Raw genomic sequence first — 20,468 nt, 5'->3', positions numbered from 1 at the left:
CAACTCACGGTGTGGTCCAAAAAGTCCATCCTTTTTTCTGTACTTATGGCATGTCTGAGCCTCCTTTCCTTGATCTAGGCAAAAATATCATTGAGGTCAAGGAAAGAAGGCTAGGAGAGTTGATAAGGAGTTAGGAAAGGATTGCTAAGAATCTGAACAACCTCCCAGCGTGGTGTTGGTCTGTTTCCTGAAGGCGCTTTAAAGAGAGCAGCCTCTGAGGAATACCAGTTACAAACAGCGTTAACGGTAAAAAGCTCAGAGACTTTCAGGAGAATAGTTATGTCACATTGTGTTTGTTCATAAACCTGCTGCTAATCAAACTGAGGCAGACTGACTGTGTCATTTAAAGGCTGCATGAGAATCCTCTGCAGGATGAACAGGTGAGTTTGCTGCACTGTGATGGGTTTACACACACACTCTTTGGCATCGAGCTAACACTACAGAAGAGGAGCAACGCTGTCAGCTCATTTCTATTAGCTGACACTTATCAGCTCAACAAACATGCAGTTTGTCTCACAGTGTGTTGCAGCTAAAGGTCCAGCTGCTGTATTTGACAGGGAGAGAAAAGACAAAGCTACGTTCACTCAGAGGTGGAGACAGATTAGAAGGACAGGAGAGGAAGAAGGACGCTCATTTAAAGCTCACATGGAAGTCCTCGTGGTTTTAAATCTGTCACATTGGCTGTATCCCAATTCAGGGTCTGCAGCCTTAACAGTCCACAAGGGCCGCGTACTCAAAGACCGCTAAGGCCGGAAGTGCGAGGCTTGTGAAATGGGATGGTCTAGCCTCCGTCGCTGCCCAGGTTGCCTAGCAACCATGATACTAACAGCTGGAAACGTTTCATACAGCTGTGTTTGACAGAAATGAAGGAGAACATCTTTTGTTCATTTGTTTGGGCCAGGAGTACCAAAAACAATTAAATAGCCCATTAAATAATTAAATGTTTAAGTAATGAATTAAAAAGGAAAGAAATAATGTAATATTTTAAATGAAATGAATGGGCATTTAATTCATAATATATGTATTTAATGAAATATTTAATTTATTTTGGCACTCCTGGTCCTCCATACTGACGAAGCGATTCATTGACCACCAAATGTATACCGTCTGGGAAGAAGACAAAGAGTGTGCTATCAGTGTGGAGGATGGAAATCAGCCAGGACAACTACAACTTAGGCAACACAATATACATGATATACATATATGTACACACGGTTCAGGGGAGGCTGACACACCTGAGCTCTGTCACCTGGTCATGGCTCCCTGATAAAAGCTGTGCTAGGACCTGAGCTAGCCGGTGTGTGTGCTACAAGCAGTGAAACAGTGCAAATAAAAACACGTGCGACTGCAAACACTGTTGGTGTCGCTCCATCAGCTCCAACACGTATCAAGCACAGAATAAACAGACTGAAGTTTGTATTCCATCTGTCATCATTGTGTTAATGTAGCACAGGGTTCAGCTAGCTGCACAGAAACCTCCAAAGAACTACTTTGTTACTCTGAGTACATTTCAGAGCCAGTACTTTTATACTTTTGAGTAAAGAAGTTGAATCTGTACTTTTATTGGAGTAATTTTTAACAGCAGTATTTGTACTTCTACTAAAGTACACAATGTCTGTACTTTTACCAGCTCTGCATGGCTAATTACTAAAGATCAGCTGCCTGAAGGATGAACGAGACGTAGGACGTGCGATTCGTAGGACTGGGGTCTGAAAGGATCAAAGCTCCTTCAGGTACTGTCTGAATATCAGGCACACAGCAGGATGGAGACTCACTGGCATCGCAGTCGACACTGCGCCGGTGTCATGGTACTTGGGTGATACTTGGGTTGCTGCCTTCTTATATATGTTCCCTGCTTGTAATGAAACATGCTGGTTGGTATTCTCTTCGTCCGCATGGTTACTTGTTGCTTTCTGTTCCATTTGCCTGAACTGAACTTGGTAAAAGAGCTTTTGTCCATTTAGCACCCTCGGCCTGGAACAAACTGCAGAAGGAAAATGACGGAATTCATTTCATTAAGTGATTTTAAATCTAAACTACGAATCCTTGAGGCCAAGTCCATAACATGCAACTGTTTCAATTAGATTGATTGTCATTTTAACTGACTTTTTATTTTATTTGAATTTTATTGAATTTTACTTTTATTTTATTTGTATTCTTTCACTTATTGTTGCATGTGTGTTGTTGCTGCCTGTGTTTGAGTAATTTCTGTAACTGTGAGACATCTGCTGCTGCCTATCTTGGCCAGGTCTCCCTTGAAAAAGAGGTTTTTAATCTCAATGGGATCTTCCTGGTTAAATAAAGGTTAATAAATAAATAAATAAATAATGGTCTGCGGTGGGTGGCTGGAATTTCCATAAGGCTCCTGAACTGACCTGGGATCCGCCCCTGGGCAGGGCCAACTCCAGCTCCTGCACACCTGGGGCCTATTGCAGGCAATCAAGCCAGAGGGATTTAAACCATACGTTGATGTTCATTCACTGCCAGTTCGTCATCAACACATGTTGGTAACAGGCCTTATACTTCAAGTTCTTGCTGTGATCTATCTTGTTAACACGACTCTCTTGTGCTGCAGTTGCTGGATTCATCTTGGCTCACGCTCCACCTCCGGACTCAGGATACCAAGCAATCATTCTGAAAATCTCTGTGCCTCACCTGCCTGCCCTCACACTCCATCTGAAGCCCCGGATCTCAGGCCAGCCTTTCCACGCCACTCAGCCTCCCCTGGATTCTCATCACCCCCCTCTCAACACTCCATGTCCCCTACTGCAAGTGAGAATTGCTACTCTTACAACTGGCCACTTCAGAGCTGCCTCCACCACCTCCCTAACTCCTCTATCTTCTCTCTTCAGTGTGACTGTTCCCTGCTCAGCTCCACTCCGCATCTCAGGCCTCATTCCCTCGCCCTAGCCACGTTCCCCAGGCCATGCCTCGTCAAACTCCACGTCTTATTGTTTTTTTTGTCTTTGCTACGTTTTCTTTTTTGCACTTAAACCTAATAAATTGTTACATCATCTGCTGTCTCTGCTCTGGGTTTCTGCACCTGAGTCCTGTTCAGTACAGGCCACTCGGCCCCGTGTAACGAGGTGTAACGGCCGGTGTAACGAGGGTCGCATTTAAGAGTTTGATGATCACGTGACTTTGTTTTCTGCCATGAGCAGAATGGAGGAACGACACTGCTCGTGAGCACAGGCGGTGCTTCCGCCCAAGTTTGGCTGATTGCTTCTTTTGACCTGAATACATCCTCATGTTCTGATTCTGCGTTAGTTTTGTATTGTGACTGTTATTTGGAGCTCCTACTGTCCTCGCCATCTGTCTCCGTGTTCTGTTATCCTGTGTCCTCAGCCACGTCCCCGTTTTATTCTCAGTCTGTCTCGTATGTTTCACGTTCAGTTGCGCTTTCCTCTCATTACTCTGAGGGTAAGCGGCGTTCCCAGCTGTTTCCCATTCTCTCGTCATCCTCTGCGAATATTGTCCGAGTCTCTCGCTGTTCCTTGCTACACAGCCGTTGTCATGGCGAACTTCTTTCTTACTTTTGTGGTGCATTGTTCAGTTGTGATGCGTTGTCAGCTACACAGGAAGTGGTCAATAACCTGTCGCCAAAGACTAATCAGAAACCCCCCAGACACAATGACATCAGACTGACTTTATTCAAGCACATTTTATCGACACGTTTCTCAGAGTGGGCGTGGCCTCAGCTCAGCTTATTTAATCAAAACGTTTCTACAACGAAACCAATCAGAGTAAATTCTGCCCGCGCACAGGTACGCAGGTGCGTCAGGGCGGGCAGACGTCATGTGCTCCCGTGGCGAGGTGGAGCTGGTAGGTGTGGTCGTGGAACATCATCAGCGTGTAGAAGTTCTCTCCGCCCCTCAGGAAGCCGTGCTCGTGGTTGCTCCAGGATACCGGACTGTCAGCAAACCCGCGAACCGTCATGGACACCCAGGACGCCAGCCGAGGCTGCTCCACGTAACGTCTGTGGGACAGGTGAGCACAGGTGAGTCAGAACAGTCTGACAGAGGGCAGAGGTCACAGAGTCTGACAGGTGATCACCTAAGCTCCTGCAGCAGACGGTGGATGTCGTGTGGCAGCAGCATCCCGCTCACGGACACGCTCAGAGCGTGGCGATGTATCGTGTTCGGTTCGGGACAGACAAACGACGACAGGAAGCTGCTGGACGAGTTCTCGCTGACACCACAGAAGAAGAACTGTCAACATTGAAAACGTGACACAGCAGCGATGATGTCATAGCCCATCAGGAGGTCTCACCAGCTGATGCCAGCGTCAACGGCTCCTAGCCACTCCAGGAAACTGTGAGGGTCACATGACCGGGGGGCGGGGCAGGAGAGGTCCGTCAAAACGCTGCAGTTGACCTCCGGTCTGTGCTGCGACCAATCACATCGAGACAGGAGGGGCTGAAGAGAGGCCCCGCCCCCTGAAGAACACAGAACTGTGAGCAGAGTATTGTGGGAAACACACGGCAGGCTAACCTTGGTGATGAGGTCACTCACCTGGATGATGTGATAACAGGAAGTCTGTCTGCAGCTGAAGGCGGGACTTAAGACCTGTGAGGAGCCTCAGGTAGCTCCGCCTACCAGGAGCCATGCTGCTGTCAGTTAGATCCACAGATACCACTGCAGCAGACAGAGTAATCAGATTACAGGTGAGCAGTAATGAAATTATATGCTAATCAATAATATGTAATAGGGCTGCTCAATTAATCGAATTTTAATCACGATTACGATCTGGGCTTTCAACGATCATTAAAAATGACGGAGCCGATTATTAGCCCCTCCCTCATTTATCCGCGACACCTTAAAGGCCGGTCCGTGAAAATATTGTCGGGCATAAACCGTCCGTGGCGCAAAAAAGGTTGGAGACCGCTGATTAAGAGGACCCGAGGGAAGCTCGGAAAGCTAAGCAGACGTTATTTGGAAAAGAGAGGTAAAAAAAAAAAACTTCAGTGGTGTTGCACACTATGTTATATTATTTTTTAAAGTCATTGTTAACCCTTTAAAGCCGGTCAGAGCAGCACGCTCCGTGTTGTGTGACTATTTTTAAATCCCTGTAGAACCAGAACCGTGTAAGCTAGCGCAATAATTTGTTTTGCATATGAAACCGGAGGAGTTGTACTTACATCTGATGCCATCAGCTTGTCCTCGGTCACGGTTTCCTTCCACATAAAGCTTTGCAAAAACTGCATAAAAAGCGCTTGCAGCAACAAAAACATAATATTCCAGAAACACGCTTTGCCGATCCGATCAGCTGTTCGTAACACTTCCCACAGTGAAACAGACGTCAGCGCGAACTATTGCATGTCCGCCATTTCCTGCTCGAAACCGGAAGTGACGTCATTTTCGCGGGAATGTAGTTTTTTTACTTGTAGGCCTTAAAAGCCTATACTGGTGTTTTTATAAGTCATGTTTGACTTTTCTGAATAGTTTCTGTGATGCTTAGAACTCGAATTGCACTGCTGGAAATAGTTTATTTTGATGCACCTGCTGTTTTCTTTGCAAATTTGCATCATAGGATTGTTTTTTTGTTTTTCCTGCAGTGTATAAAAATTAATGTATCTCCAAAATAAAACTATGAAGACACTCAAAATAAATTTCCTGTTGTTGTAAACTATTTTTTGCAACTTTTTTGTATTTAAAGTTTTGAGGGATAAACCTCTTAAATTTCTCCAAGTAGAAAAAAACCAAAAACGATTTTCAATTTTTTTGTAGTTTATTGCACTTTTTTGCAATTAATGTAGTTACTATGGACTTAATGCAGACATATTATTAAAATATGGGCTATAACAGTTGCATAGCAAATTGAAATGCTCCCACAAATGGCACTACAACATGTAAAAATATAATATAAGCTCTGGCGGACTTGGTTCTATAGTAGGTCTTAAGGGTTAAATAAATATCGTCAAATAATCGAGATCTCAATTTCAGTGAAAATAATCGTGATTATCATTTTTGCCATAATCGAGCAGCCCTAATATGTAATGTAATCCGATTACAATATCGTTTCAGAGTAATGAGACTACAAACGGGAAGAGGACAGACCGAATCTGGTGGCAGTTCTGTGCTTGAATCTGGACGGTTTCCCCTCGAAGCCCAAAATCTCAAACGAGTCTTTATCCAGAGAGAGGGTCAGGTGACCTGCAGACACACGGCATACTTTAAGCAGGAAACAGGAAGTGATGTCACATCCCTGCAGCAGACAGTTTTCTGTGTCAACTAAAACATGCTGAGCTGATTACCATCAGTCAGTAATTGGATTACCATTTACAGGTTACTGATCGAGTCACACCTGTCGCTCCCTTTAGACCGCCACACTGCGATTCTGTGGTCACGGTGTTCTGGGAATCCATCCTACCTGTTGTTTCTACGCAATGCTCAACACGAAATTCAGTGGCGAACCGTCCTACCTTTGTGAATACAAGCTACAAACATACTCTGATGGGTAAAATTATGTGCCAAACCGTCCTACCTTTGTGAATGTGATGTACAAGCATACTTTAACAGCTATAATTCAGTGGCGAACCATCTTACCTTTGTTAATAAGAGCTAGAAACATACTCTGACGGGTATAAATACGTGTAAAACCATGCTACCTTTATGAATGTGAGCTACAAGCATACTCTGATGGGCAAAGTTAAGTGGCAAACCGTCATACCTACTTACATTTGTGCTGGAATTACTGTGTGACAGCAGAAATGTGCATAAACTACTTACGGTAGGACGTTTTGCCAAAGTAGGACGTTTTGTCAGAACAACGGCTTTATGGCGGTACGCACTAACAGAACAATACAGCAACTTCCTTTAAAAGGCGGAGTCAGGCACCTGCCGAGGTCACAGGTTACAGAAAAAGCAACGTGTTGTCATTGAGTCGGAGGAAAGGCCAGATTAAAGATGGCGGCTCATTAAAATGTAATCCATTTTTGTTTTGCTCGCTGCCATGTTGTCATTGCATCACCGATTACATCACCAGGATGTTAGAGGACGGCGCCCTGGCTCTAAATCAGCAGTCACGCTAATTACTCAGGAAAATGGCAGCAGGTGACGGCGACAGGTGACCAATGACAGCTCTCGAGCCAGTGAGGAGGCGGAGTCAGAACACTCTTATATCTGGTCTTTGTCTGAAAATGACCAAAGACCAGGAGAACGACAGAACTTTGGAGAGCTGCAGTTCAATCGTCGGCTCACTGAGCGGCTCCTCCACAACAGGAGGGAGTACAGCAAACGGTGACGGCGGCTGAAGGTGGAGGTGCTGATGGATGCCTGGACTCCTGGTTGTGCTTCAGTAAGAAACTGTTTATGATGGAGTAACGTGTGTGAGAAAGCGTTAAACCATCGTACAGTGCTGGATGATTGGTGTGCTCGGCCCGCCTCGCAGCGTGCAGCTACGTCTCTGCTAACAGGGCGGTGTGGGAGGGCTTTATCACCCAACGAGGAACAAACCCATCAAAGACGGCGGCGCACTCCGCCTCTCCTGCACACCGCCCTCCACAAACCCGAACACGAACCGCACCACCTGCCAAGCGACCAATCTGCCGCCATCAGGGAAACCTGAAACCTGCATCAGTCAGCGGGCAGATGAGACTCCATCTTCATCTCACCAGCGAGATCTTTCACTGGCCAATCAGCACGCAGCATTCCTGTGAGCAGTTCTGTCACATATCATGGAGTCCAGAAGGTCAGAGGTTCTCGTCAAATCAGGATCAACTACAATCTCCTGCAGATCTCCGCGGCTGAGAGGAGGGGGGTCTTTCATCAAACATCTGTTCTTCTGAACCGTTACAGAGGTGGGCGGAGCAATCCTGTTTGGAAGTTCATCCTGCTCCCTGACGACTCTGCAGCTTTCTTCAGCAGCTTCTTGTAGTACAGCTGTTGTAACCGTAGCGATACGCACAGATCCAACAAGCCAATCAGTGATTTCAAATCTTTATGTTATGACATCACATGGCTGACAGACACCGTGTGATTTAAAAACGCCACAGCATCCCGCCTCCACGCTCGAAAACACTTTGTTCCAGCTCTGCTCAGGTTCTCCTCTGGATCTTCCTGTCGCCACAAAGATGTGAAAAACCTGCCGCTTCGGTCTGATGTCACTTCCTGTAACGCTCCGCCTTCGCAGACAGACATTTACGAATGTAAAGACGAAGTTTGTCGTTTTCCTGGAGGAACCATTTCTGCGACGCCTCTGAACGAGGAGCATGTGTCCGCGTGAGCGCGCCCACTGTCTCAGTTTACCGTTTCGCCCCGTGACGATGACGTTCACTGTTAATGGGAGTGTTGGAAATAAAGGTTGGTTTACAAAAAAAGAAACGTTACCGTTTGGCATCAGTGCGACGCAGGTATCTTCATCGATGCGAGTCCTGTAGGACAGACCGAACACGGCACCTGAAATACAGACAGTCACGCAGTGAGGGCGTGGACAGGTGAGGGCGTGGACAGGTGAGGGCGTGGACAGGTGAGGGCGTGGACAGGTGAGGGCGTGGACAGGTGAGGGCCTGTGTATGCGAGTCTGTTGCTATGGGTAGATATAAATTAGAGTTCAGAGCTGAAACTCAGAGACGGACGTCACAATAACTTGGTGACGATGACGTGATTCATATTTCTGCTCCTCTGGATTAACATGGAGCCTGTGCTCTTTATTCACCCGTTGCCATGGCAAAATTACAGAACTGACTCTGATCAGCTGTTTGGGAACCTTAGAGGCTTCTTTTCAAACTCTCTTCCTGGAATGGAGCTCAGGTGCGCACAGGTGTGTTACCCTGGTACACGGCCGTCTCCAGGAAGTGTCGGTCCAACAGCTCGTACACCGGCAGCTTCCTGATCAGGTAGAAGCTGCTGAAGTTGTTCAACACGGAGTCCAGGTGAGAGGGGGCGGAGCTACACTCAGGAAGCAGCACAGACACCTGCACAGTTGAAACAGCTGATGGTTAAAATCAAATATTTCAATTCATTCAGATTTTTTGTACTCAAAGCAGAAACGATGAGTGTAGCAGCGCAGTGTCAGGCACACACGGTTGGATTGAAACATGTTTCCTCACCTCACCCAGCCCTGACCTCAGGTGACCTCAGAGTCAGCCGGGTTTCTGTACTCTGAAGATGCTTCACTTACTGCTACCTGGGGTTTATCACCATTGTCAGGTTTATATTATTGGATTGTCAATTATGCTTAGAAATATCTAATCATACATGCTTAGTTTTATAATCAACGTCATGTTGGTAGAGGTTTGATCCTCAGGAGTCTGCAAAGACTTTGTGTGCGTGTTCTGGCATTCACACTCACATCCTGGGGTCATGGGAAGAGGTCGTATCTTCTCTCGTTGATATATGGTGTAGCAAACACATCTATGTCTGTTTTAGGCGAAGTGCCTTTTGTTTAGATGAACTGCTGGACTTCCAGACCAGCAGGTTTAGGGAAGTCGTTTATGGGGTCACACTCTGACACACACGCGCACACACAATCAATCAATCAATCAATCAGTCTTTATTTATAAAGCACTTTTCATACAAAAAATGTAGCACAAAGTGCTTTACATAGTTAAAAGCAGCCCACCCCACCCTCCAACTCACTCCCCACACTCTCATTAACATAAATGATGTGAATACACACATACCACCCACACCCACACGCGCGCACACTTAAAGAGTAAAAATTGGGCTGGGCTCGCATGAGCCAAGTGAGGAAACACTATAACAGGGAGCCGTCTGCACCGGGAGCCGGTCACAGACCGCAGCCTCCAGGCTGGGCACACAGCAGGAGGGAGGCCAAGGAGCCCCCCAGCCAGGCTGAGAGGACCCCAGAGCCCCAGCAGCCACAGTCGATCACAGCCCCGGTGCAGAGAGCGCCCTCTGAGGAAACACTGGAGATATGACACAATAGGATATATACAGGGTAAAATGATAAAGTAAATAAGAACAGGATATAATATAAATATAAATAGAGTAAGAAGATTAAAAAATGGATAAGAATAAAATCAAGAAATATTAGGTAAATCCTAAATTAATAATAGAATAACAGGATAGAATAAATAAGCATAAAATAAATAAACGCTAAGTAAAAGCTAAATTAAAAAGGTGGGTCTTGAGCCTGTTCTTAAAAACATGTACGTTCTCTGCGGCCCTGAGCTCCTCCGGCAGGCTGTTCCACAGACGAGGACCATACCACTGAAACGCTGCCTCTCCGTGAGTATGTGTCCTGACTTTAGGGACAATTAAAAGGCCAGTACCAGAGGACCTCAGGGTCCGCGAGGGTTCGTATGGTACTCTTTGTGTTACGAGGTAGAGGACGAGAGCGACTGGGGTCAAGCGAAGCGTTTGTCGTGGTTCTCTCCCTCATGCATGAGTAACACGAAGAACTTTGCCTACTCGTGTCTTGCTTTGCTGTGTAGTAGGATTGTCTTGAACGTTCCTGCAAATAGGTTTATGCTACAAACCTATCAACCATGGTAAGTGATGCTGTACGCAGGGGTACTCCAGGAAGCAGGTTGGTTAATTGGTTTAGTTTGATTATTGTGACATCGACTCATTGAATCTGTTTTAAATGTATTTTGATTCTCAGCTTAAAGCTCACAAAACTACTTCAACACCAGCAAACAGCAGGTACACGCATTCCACACAAAGACGTAAACACAGAGCGTGGATCGTTCACAGATTCTGCAGGTTTCCTCACGCTGAGCTAAACTGACTGAACCAGCAGCCAAAGAAGATCCAAAGTACGCTTCAAACATCCTCATTCATCCCCTCGGACTTGGGCTCTGACTTCCTGCACAGCTCTCTCCCTCTCAGTGTGCTCACAGACCACCCGAGCTGCTCCCACAGGTGCTGGGTGGGGTTGAGGTCAGGACTGCAGATCCATAGTCTCCACTCAAAAATCAGTTTCTGTTTCAGAGCTCCTCACAGCACAGAAACAGCTTTAGTGACGGATACAAATCATTTGACCTTTCCCAGGACGTTCCAAGCACCGTTTAAGCACCGTTTCAAAAGTACCGGTTTGGCACCGGTATCAGATAAAACCTAAAAGATACCACACACACACACACACACAGTGAGCCCTGCTACACACACACACTGAGGCCTGCTACACACACACACACACACACACACACACACAGTGAGCCCTGCTACACACACACAGTGAGCCCTGCTACACACACACACACACACACACACACACACACACACTGAGCCCTGCTACACACACACACACACACACACACACACACACACTCTGAGCCCTGCCACACACACACACACACACACACACACACACACACACACACTCTGAGCCCTGCTCTACCCGTGACTGCTCTCCTTGCACTCCATCAAATGAACATGAAGCCGTCCGCGAGCCCACCGCTGTGAAGCTAACGGCTCGGAGGTGAAAGGTCAGAGGTGAATGGTGAGAGCGTCACCTGGTGGTTGAAGTGCAACTGCTGCACCTGCGCGCTGATCCGGTTCTTCGGGTCCAAGAAGCTGGAGCTCTCCGAGACCAACAGAGTCCGCGGAGTCCGGTCCAGCTCCGAGGACGTCATTTTCTTCGGCTGCGAGTTAACTGCACGTGTTTCCGGCCGCGGCTTTTCAGCTTAGAAGTTTCCGGTAGCGAACCGGAAATGTTCGTTGATTTTATTTTGGAGGATATTCCGGTGTTCAGACTTTTTTTTTTTAATGAACTTTATTTATAAACAACAGTATAACATACAAGGCACCATTATTAATTCAAATATCCTCGGCTGAGCGCTACAACGAGAAAAGAAAACAATAAACACAAAGCCAAAAAGAGTTGACAAAAAACGAAAGAACAGTCATTGAAGGAAACCAAAGGCACAAATAATATGAACAAAAAAGGGCAATCATGATCATTAAATAGGGAGGCTTCTTTTGAACATGGATTAAACTTATTAAATAATACAACACGTTTATGAGCTTTCTTGTTATTCACAAGTTTCTCAGCCATCTGTTTATACATGGTTTAGCTTCAAAGTATCTGCATTTGTGAATAAATTTTTTCCCAGTAACAAAACCGTCCTAATCATCAAGTCAAAATCTGCATTCTCAGCAAGTATTCCAGATTTTATTACCGTCACCGTCAAATGTGGTAACTGAATTCTCCTGGACTGTAGCCAGCTCCACATGTCAGTCCAGAAGTGCACTGATTCACAGTAGAAAAACAAGTGATCCAGACTTTCAACATCATCTTCACAAAATGCGCAGGCGTTCACGTCTAAGTTAAATTTCCGTCTTAAGAATTCATTGGTTGGATAAACCTCATTAATGATTTTAAAGTGAATCTCTTTAACTTTAGGGGAAAGAGGAAGTGAGATATACTTTTTTCTTATCGCCTTAACCTCCATGGTCTCAAATTCTTTATGAATATAATTTCTTTTAACTGGATTAGGGCAAACTTCATTTATCAAAATATTCCTGATCACCTTGTTTGTAAACCTGCTGTCACCAAATTCAACTCCAGCTATGCAGAGCTGCCTCAGTCAAGGAGAAATTTTAGAGTGCACAATATCTTCTTTTATCTTTGATCTCAAAGGGACTGGGATGGCTTTCATCAGGGATTTATATCTCTTAGCAGTACATCTTACATCAAATTTGTCACAAAACGTCTCATGTTTTAATAAGACCCCATTCTCATCCATAAAATGAGCTACAGCCCAAATCCCTTTAGATCTTCATTCAAGGTTCAAGGTATAGTATATACATTGGGTGAATGTGCAGTAGTAGCAGCAAGCAGGTGAATTCTCTACATTAATAAGAATAGACATCTCACTATTTTACAGAATAGACATCCATGCATTCGCTTCCGCTTATCCTTTTCAGGGTCGCGGGGGGCGCTGGAGCCTATCCCAGCTGTCATAGGGCAAAAGGAGGGGTACACCCTGGACAGGTCGCCAGTCTGTCGCAGGGCCAACACACAGGGACAGACAACCATTCACACTCACATTCACACCTAGTGGCAATTTGGATTATCCAATTAACCTATCCCCACAAGCTGCATGTCTTTGGACGGTGGGAGGAAGCCGGAGTACCCGGAGAGAACCCACGCAAACACGGGGAGAACATGCAAACTCCACACAGAAAGACCCCGGCCTGATGGTGGAATTGAACTCAGGACCTTCTTGCTGTGCGGCAACAGTGCTAACCACCATGCCACCGTGCACGGTGGCACAGAATAGACAATATAAACATATTTAAAATTAAAGGAATTCATCCACGTACACAGATTTCCTACACAAACGGATATACCTGTTGTTCCATATAGGGGTGTTGTGAGGAGTAAAGTTATGTTTATAGATTAATGTCCAGTCGAGAAGGACCTGCTGATGGAAAGCTGAGAGTTTAACAGGTAACGAACTGCAATCAAGGTCACAACGTAACAAAAAGTCTATTCCACCCATTTTGCCAAAAATCACACTGGGAATAATGTTCCAAAAGGAATTTTTGTTGCTAATGAAAGATCTTAACCATTTCAATTTTAGTACACCATTCATAACATCAAAGTCAATGGCATTAGCCCCACCCTCTTCATAATTCTTAATCATATCATTTTTCTTTATATAATGACATTTGTTCCTCCATATGAACCTAAAATTAAGATTATTTATAGATTGAATTAGTTTTGGAGATGTGGGCAGAGAAAAGGCTGGATAGATGAGTCTGGACAGACTGTCCATGTTGGTTAGCAAGATTCTCCCAAACAGACTTATGTCCCTCTGCAGCCACCTGTTTAAAATCGACTTACACTTTTCTGTATTGGCACAGATATTCTTATTTTCTGTTGATGTCTTATCCTTGCAGATTACAATGCCCAGATACTTCACCTCTTTTTTTATCTGTATATTATCTATTGCTTGCAGGGGACACTCATGCAGAGCTAGTATCTCACATTTATTAATATTCAGCTGTAGGCCAGAAGCTTTGGAGAAGTGGTTGATCGCCTGTAAGGCTGAAGGAATCTGGTCCTCATTTCTTAGAAACAGGGTGGTATCATCTGCCAGCTGACTGATTATTATCTGTTCACCCATCACAGTTAACCCCTCAATGTGACTGTTTTTAATCAAAATAGACAACAGCTCAGCAACCATGATGAACAGAAGTGGTGAGCTGCTACATCCCTGCCGTATCCCTCTATTAACCTCAAACCTTGAACATGTACCATGTTCTAGCAAAACAGAGCTGTTGATGTCATTATATAGCATCTCTATAACATTATAAATTCCTCTTCAAAACCAAAAGACTGCAGAGTTTTTAATATGAACGGATGTTCAACTGAGTCAAATGCTTTGTAAAAATCCAAGAACAGGATGTATCCTCTCTCTTGGATTAATTCACTGTATTCAAGGAGATCCAAGACCAGCCTAATATTGTTATGAATTAGTCTTCCTTTCAAAAAACCTGATTGTGTTTCACTGATAATGTTTGAAATGCCTTTCTTTAGCCTCTCGGCTCCAGCTGCAGACAGGATCTTATAGTCAGTGTTTAGTACAGTGATGGGTCTTAAATTGTCTAAAATTCTTTTATCCTTGCCCGATTTAGGGATCAGGGTTATCAACCCTTGTTTCATGCTCGGCATCAGTTCTTTCTTCTCTATCGATTCCTTTAATGCATCAAACAATAAAGTTCTTAAGTCCTTCCAGAAGAAATGATAAGAATTAGTAGTGAGTCCATCTGTCCCTGGGGACTTGTTTAATGCCATTTTCATGACCACCAAATCCAGTTCCTCAATTTTAAGCTCTGAATCACACAGATCTTTGAACGGCTTGTCAATACATGGGATGAGATCATGAATCTTATCAAAGAAACTATCAGAATCAGCTGCTGAATATTCTCAGGAGTACAATTTGGAATAAAAAGTGAAGACTTCCTTTTCAATCTTTCTGAAATCTTTACATTCAGTCCCATTTATCAACAAGCTTGAGATTAGATTTCTCTGCTGTCTACACTTTTCCAGCTTACTAAAATATGATGAGTTCTTTTCACCTGCCTCAATCCATTTGGCTCTGATCTTATAAAGGCACCCTGGGCTTTCTCTAGGTAAGGCGATCGTGGCTCAAGAGTTGGGAGTTCGTCTTGTAATCGGAAGGTTGCCGGTTCGAGCCCTGGCTTGGACAGTCTCAGTCGTTGTGTCCTTGGGCAAGACACTTCACCCGTTGCCTACTGGTGGCGCCAGTGTCTGGCAGCCTCGCCTCTGTCAGTGCGCCCCAGGGTGGCTGTGGCTACAATGTAGCTGCCATCACCAGTGTGTGAATGGGTGGATGACTGGATATGTGAAGCGCTTTGGGGTCCTTAGGGACTAGTAAAGCGCTATATAAATACAGGCCATTTACCATAAAGATCGTCTAATTTAGTTTGTAACTCCATCAATTTATTCTTCTCTTACATGTTTAGTTTTTCTGTACTACAGCACTGAGTTATTTCACGAAGTAAATTACTTTCATATTCCCGTTTTCCCAGTTCAGTTCTTTGCAGAATTTTATAGTGAATTCTCTGATTTTGAATTTAACAAATTCCCATTTCTGTATATTACCCACTACTGAGTCATCATTTTTTATATCTGTAATTGTATGTCTAATTTTATCACAATACTCGTCCTTATTTAAAAGGCTGGCATTAAATTTCCAATATCCCCTGCTACTACGTCTCATCCTTGTTGGTGCTTTGGAGATTTTAGATTGTGAAGTACACCTCAAAATTTAATCGCTCACTAACCAATAATCAATTCTTGACCTGCTTCCTCCATTAGGTTTAAACCATGAATAACTCTTAACTCCAGGATTCAAACTTCTCCAAATGTCTGTAAAATTATTATCACTAGAGACGTTCTCAATAATGTTATTCTGTTGCCTCCTTCCTAAGCGAGGAGGCCATCTGTCCATCCATTCATCTGGTGTCATGTTCCAGTCTCCTCCTACTAGGATGTAATCTGTGGGGTACATAACTTTAAACTCTGAAATATCTTCTGTTAGATTTTCCAATAGACTTTTATTTTGACCCTCGTTATTATGTCCATAAAGATTCATGACAATTAGAAATATACCTTTGCACTTCAAAACTACAGTCAACCAATGGCCCTCTCTATCAGCTTTGTAAGTTATGATCTCGCCTGGGAACTTATTAAAACAAATCGCCACACCTCCAGATCTGTGAGATCCACGACTGAAAACAATCTTTCTCCCCGCTGGCTGTTCTCACTATTCAATTCAATTTTCAATTCAATTTTATTTATACAGCGCCAAATCACAACAGCAGTGGCCTCAAGGATGACAAACCATCCTACTTTGGCAAAACGTCCTACCGTAAGTAGTTTATGCACATTTCTACTGTCACAGAGCAATTCCAGCACGAATTTAAGTAGGTATGATGGAGTGCCTCTCAACGTTACCCTTCAGAGTATGATTGTAGCCCATATTCATGAAGCCAGGATGGTTTGCCACTTCATTTTACCCGATAAAGTATGCTTGTAGGTAACATTCACAAAAGTAGCATGGTTTGGCACTTAATTTTACCCGTCAGAGAATTTTTCTAGCTGTTATTCACAAAGGTAGGATGGTTCGCCTCTCAATTTCGTGTTGTACGCATGCGCAGAAACAACGGGTAGGATGATTTGTCAGGTAGGATGGATTCCCAGAACACCACTTCCTCTGGAAAAACGGGACACATTACATCAGAAAAAGTGTATTGATGAATGACTATGAGCACGGTGGTCTCAATGTTTTGGATTTTACTACTCTAAACAATACATTTAAGATTAATTGGGCGAAACATATCCCTAAAAATCAGGTCTCCATCTGGAATTGTATTCCTCACTACATTTTCTCTAAGTTTGGGGGTCAAAGTTTTGTCTTAGGTTGTGATTGTAATATAGATAAGCTTCCAGAAAACCGTCGATGTTTCACAAACAAGTTCTATTAGCTTGGTCCCTTATATATAAACACAACTTTACACCCCATACGTGTCCAATCTGGAATAACAGGAACATAGTGTATAAAAATAAATCATTATTTTTTTCTCGGTGGGTTGAGAAACAGATTGTTTTAGTGAATCAGCTGTTTAATCCTAATGAGCAGCTTATGTCTTATTCAGAATTTTTAAACACCTATAAATTTCCAGCCACACCCAAAGACTATGTCATATTATTTGATGCAATACCTCCGCGTATTATAATGCTTTTTAAAGGTATTCAACCTTGCATATCATCTGTTTCTCTCCCCAACCCTTTAGATTCACACATAGGAAGAATCTGTCTAACAAACCACAGTAAAAGTAATAAGAATATTCGTGCTTTGTTCCAGACAGAATCTCTAACTATCCCACATGTGGTCTCTTATTGGAATTTCTTTGTCAGTGACATTAACTGGAAAAGAGTATGGACAATTCCTAACAAGTATCTGGTAACGAATAAAGTGAAGGAAGTCTCATTTAAAATATTGCATAAATGTTATCCTGCTAATCATTACATGACGAAGTTCAAAAGGGACATAAATGTGAACTGTGGATTTTGTGGAAGCCATCCTGAGACTGTGCAGCACCTCTTCTGGATCTGTTCATGCGCTGGAACATTTTGGAAAGACTTCAGTAGATTCATTGCTGGACATCTCTACAAAGACTTTACTGTGAAACGGGAAAATGTTGTATTTTGTTTCTTTTGAAGGCAAAAAAAAGAAGAAGTTTACTTTATAATAAACTTGTTAGTTATCTTAGCTAAATTTTATTTTCACAAATGCAAATACAGTAACAAAGAGCCTAATTTTAAACATTACTATAATGATGTTTTATGTTACATAAAATTGATTCGTGGATCACTTAACAAAAAGGCTGTGAAAACTATTACTGTTTGTAGTAATTACAAATTATTATTTTTTTATAATTCAAGTATTTATTAGATTTTGCATTTTATGACAGCAAATACAGAGATGCAACAACCAAAAGCAAGAAGCAAACAAACAAAAACAAACAAGATAAATAACTAAAATAAATAAATAAATTTTTAAAAAAAACACACAACGAAACAAAACAAAACAAGTGAGGTTTTAACATATGTTGTATTAAGCTCAAATGTCCAAGTCAGGTAGACATGTAGGTGCAAAAATTGTCCCACTGTTCCAGCGCAGCTTCCGTCACATGGTGTATTTTTCCCAGCATCTTTTCGCATGCAACATTCCCAATCATTCTGTCTTTCCACATTTTAAGCGTTGGAATATGAGAGTCCTTCCAGTGTTCCAAAATGACACGGCACATGTTACCAATGCAGTACTTAACAGGGACGTGCAGAGGGGGGGGGCTAGAGGGCAGGGACGTGCAGAGGGGGGGGCTAGAGGGGCTTGAGCACCCGCCCCTTTCCTGATGGGTGCCCAAAGTGCCCTTTTGTTGAGGCAACTTTTAAATTTTTTTTATTTATTTATTTATTTTTTATGTGTGTGTGCGTGCGGAGTCCTGTCTGTGCCCCTCAACAATAATATTTAACTATTAATCACAGTTTTGCTAAATAAAAGGATCTGGCTTGCATCAGTCACATGATCACATTTAACCAATGATCGCCCTCGACGGCAGAACGCGCTGGTTACGAGCCGGGAACGAGCTCACAAAGAGCACGCGCATTTTTTGCGGTCCGGAGCTGTAGGAGAAACACAAGTTAACTCAGAGACACAGACTGATGCGACACAACCAGTAAGTAGGTGTACAGCGTACACTGTAGTGTGTAGCACCCAGGAGTATCAGCTTATTACGTACACGTTGGTAAGCTGTCTTGTTGCAACTGACGAACTGAAACAAACGAGCGTGCTGTGTGTGCAACAGCGCGACAAACATTACCTGTCCTTTTATTAACTGCACAGGTAGTGCTGGTCACAGCTGCTGGCTACCTGTGTAAGGCTGTCATGGGTCTGTAGCTCTGTCACCGTTTTAGGGAACATATTTAGTTTTAAAGTATTTAGAAACATGTTTAGTTTTAAAGTATTTAGAAACATGTTTAGTTTTAAAGTATTTAGAAACATGTTTAGTTTTAAAGTAAGTTTCTGGGCATTTCCTGCCTTTCTGGAGGGATTATATTTCACTAAAAACGATCTAATATGCATGTCCACATAATAATAATTATAATATATTAAAAAACACACGCTGTATTTTAAAGAACATACATTAAGAAGCAGATTATATTAGATTTATATTTTAAATAAGACAAAATGTGGATTTTACAGCAGTAAAATGATTGTATCTCTACAGTTTAAACATGTAATAAGCTTTGCCCTGCACAGAGTGGATAGTGAAACAAATGGAATCATCATAAATACATTATTTCATATTTATTACTTCCCCCTCCTCATTGCTTTATTATTGTAGCTCTAGTAATAAATAATAATGTAAGGATTCTGGATCAGCACCATGATGCCCATAGTATATACAGTATTCTGAAGAAGGTCTAAAATGTCACTGTGTGTGCGTGCATGTGTGTGTTTTATGTATATGGATTATTTTAAATTATTACTCGTGATATAACATTGTGCAGACATGGCTGGTAAGGACATGAGGAGGAAACAGTAGAGCTGTGTGAGGCTACTAAAGGCAGGGCTATAACATTTTTCTGTCATCATTTTATTATAGATTAAGTGCAGGAGTTGTTAGGTGTGGATAATTAGATTATAGTTTATTGCAATAGCAAGTTGTGCCTTGTTCTCAGATAGACAGCAAGTGGAGAGTGATATATGAAATGATGGGATGGAAGGAAGAAGAGAAGCAAAGAGTGATTCACAGGCAGAGCCTAAATTATTTCTCACAGTTTGTTGTTGCCTTATGGTTCCAAGCGCTGTCACCAATCTTTGCATTTTGTTATTATCTCATGACACTTGTTTAATCAGCTACCATCTCTCCTGTGGACTTTTTACTGTCTACAGTCTCAGATCAACACAGCCCTGCCCTTCCCATATTAGATTCTTGATGAATGTGTGTTGTTGTTATTCAGCCTGGTTCAATGTGCCCCTTTTTAACTTTGAGCACCCGCCCCTTTAAACCTCTCTGCACGGCCCTGGTACTTAACACTCTAAACTGGTGTTTACTTAATTGCGGCACCTCTCCTTTGTCTCCTAGTAAACATAATTTAGGTGATCTGGGTAGGTTACAAAGTGTCCACCCCTGCAAATAATTCAGTACAGTGTTCCAAACTGGAAAAACCAGCGGGCATTCCCAGAGGGCATGTATCAGAGTACCTTTGGCTTTTTGGCATTTCCAACACAAGTCATCTCTACCAATCCCCATTCTATACAGCCTTGAAGGAGTATAATAGTATCTGTTAAGAATTTTGTATTGAATAAATTTTCCCCTGGCTTCCCTAATGTATAATCCATTGTTCGACAATATAGAATCCCATGTATCTTCATCCATTGTACGCCCTAGATCCCTTTCGCATACTTTTTTCAGGCTCTTATTTATATTGTTTTTAATCCATGGGCAAATATTATACCA

At 43.0% G+C, this 20,468-nt stretch overlaps 1 protein-coding gene across 2 annotated transcripts; it reads right to left on the bottom strand.

Annotated features, from left to right (window-relative positions):
- Positions 1 to 3,636: 3,636 nt before the first annotated feature.
- rpp40 (ribonuclease P/MRP 40 subunit) lies at positions 3,637 to 11,576 on the bottom strand. Of its 2 annotated transcripts, XM_085439171.1 has the most exons (8): positions 11,420 to 11,576; positions 8,770 to 8,914; positions 8,328 to 8,396; positions 6,057 to 6,152; positions 4,512 to 4,634; positions 4,270 to 4,435; positions 4,054 to 4,188; positions 3,637 to 3,976 (listed from the first exon to the last, which is right to left on the bottom strand). In XM_085439171.1, exons 1-8 carry the CDS (start codon positions 11,537 to 11,539, stop codon positions 3,778 to 3,780), a joined length of 1,053 nt encoding a protein of 350 aa, XP_085295297.1. In that variant the 5' UTR covers positions 11,540 to 11,576; the 3' UTR covers positions 3,637 to 3,777. The 2 variants fall into 2 exon arrangements, with proteins under 2 accessions (XP_085295297.1, XP_085295298.1); XM_085439172.1 differs by lacking the exon at positions 8,328 to 8,396.
- Positions 11,577 to 20,468: the final 8,892 nt, after the last annotated feature.

The sequence above is a fragment of the Copadichromis virginalis genome, linkage group LG18 (genome assembly GCF_057382275.1).
Source record: "Copadichromis virginalis isolate Kocher_CV1m ecotype Utaka linkage group LG18, C_Virginalis_male_GT1.1, whole genome shotgun sequence".
NCBI lineage: Eukaryota > Metazoa > Chordata > Actinopteri > Cichliformes > Cichlidae > Copadichromis > Copadichromis virginalis.
The sequence above is the reverse complement of the archived record's forward strand: the minus strand, read 5'-3'. Positions and strand labels throughout refer to the sequence as shown.

Coding starts and splice junctions, on each gene's coding strand:
- rpp40 (XM_085439171.1), bottom strand. CDS start 11,539: ATGACGTCCTCGGAGCTGGACCGGACTCCGCGGACTCTGTTGGTCTCG. Junction 6,153..8,327: donor CGTCGCACTGATGCCAAACG/GTAACGTTTCTT, acceptor GTGTGTCTGCAG/GTCACCTGACCCTCTCTCTG. Junction 3,977..4,053: donor CGTCTGCTGCAGGAGCTTAG/GTGATCACCTGT, acceptor CCTGTCCCACAG/ACGTTACGTGGAGCAGCCTC.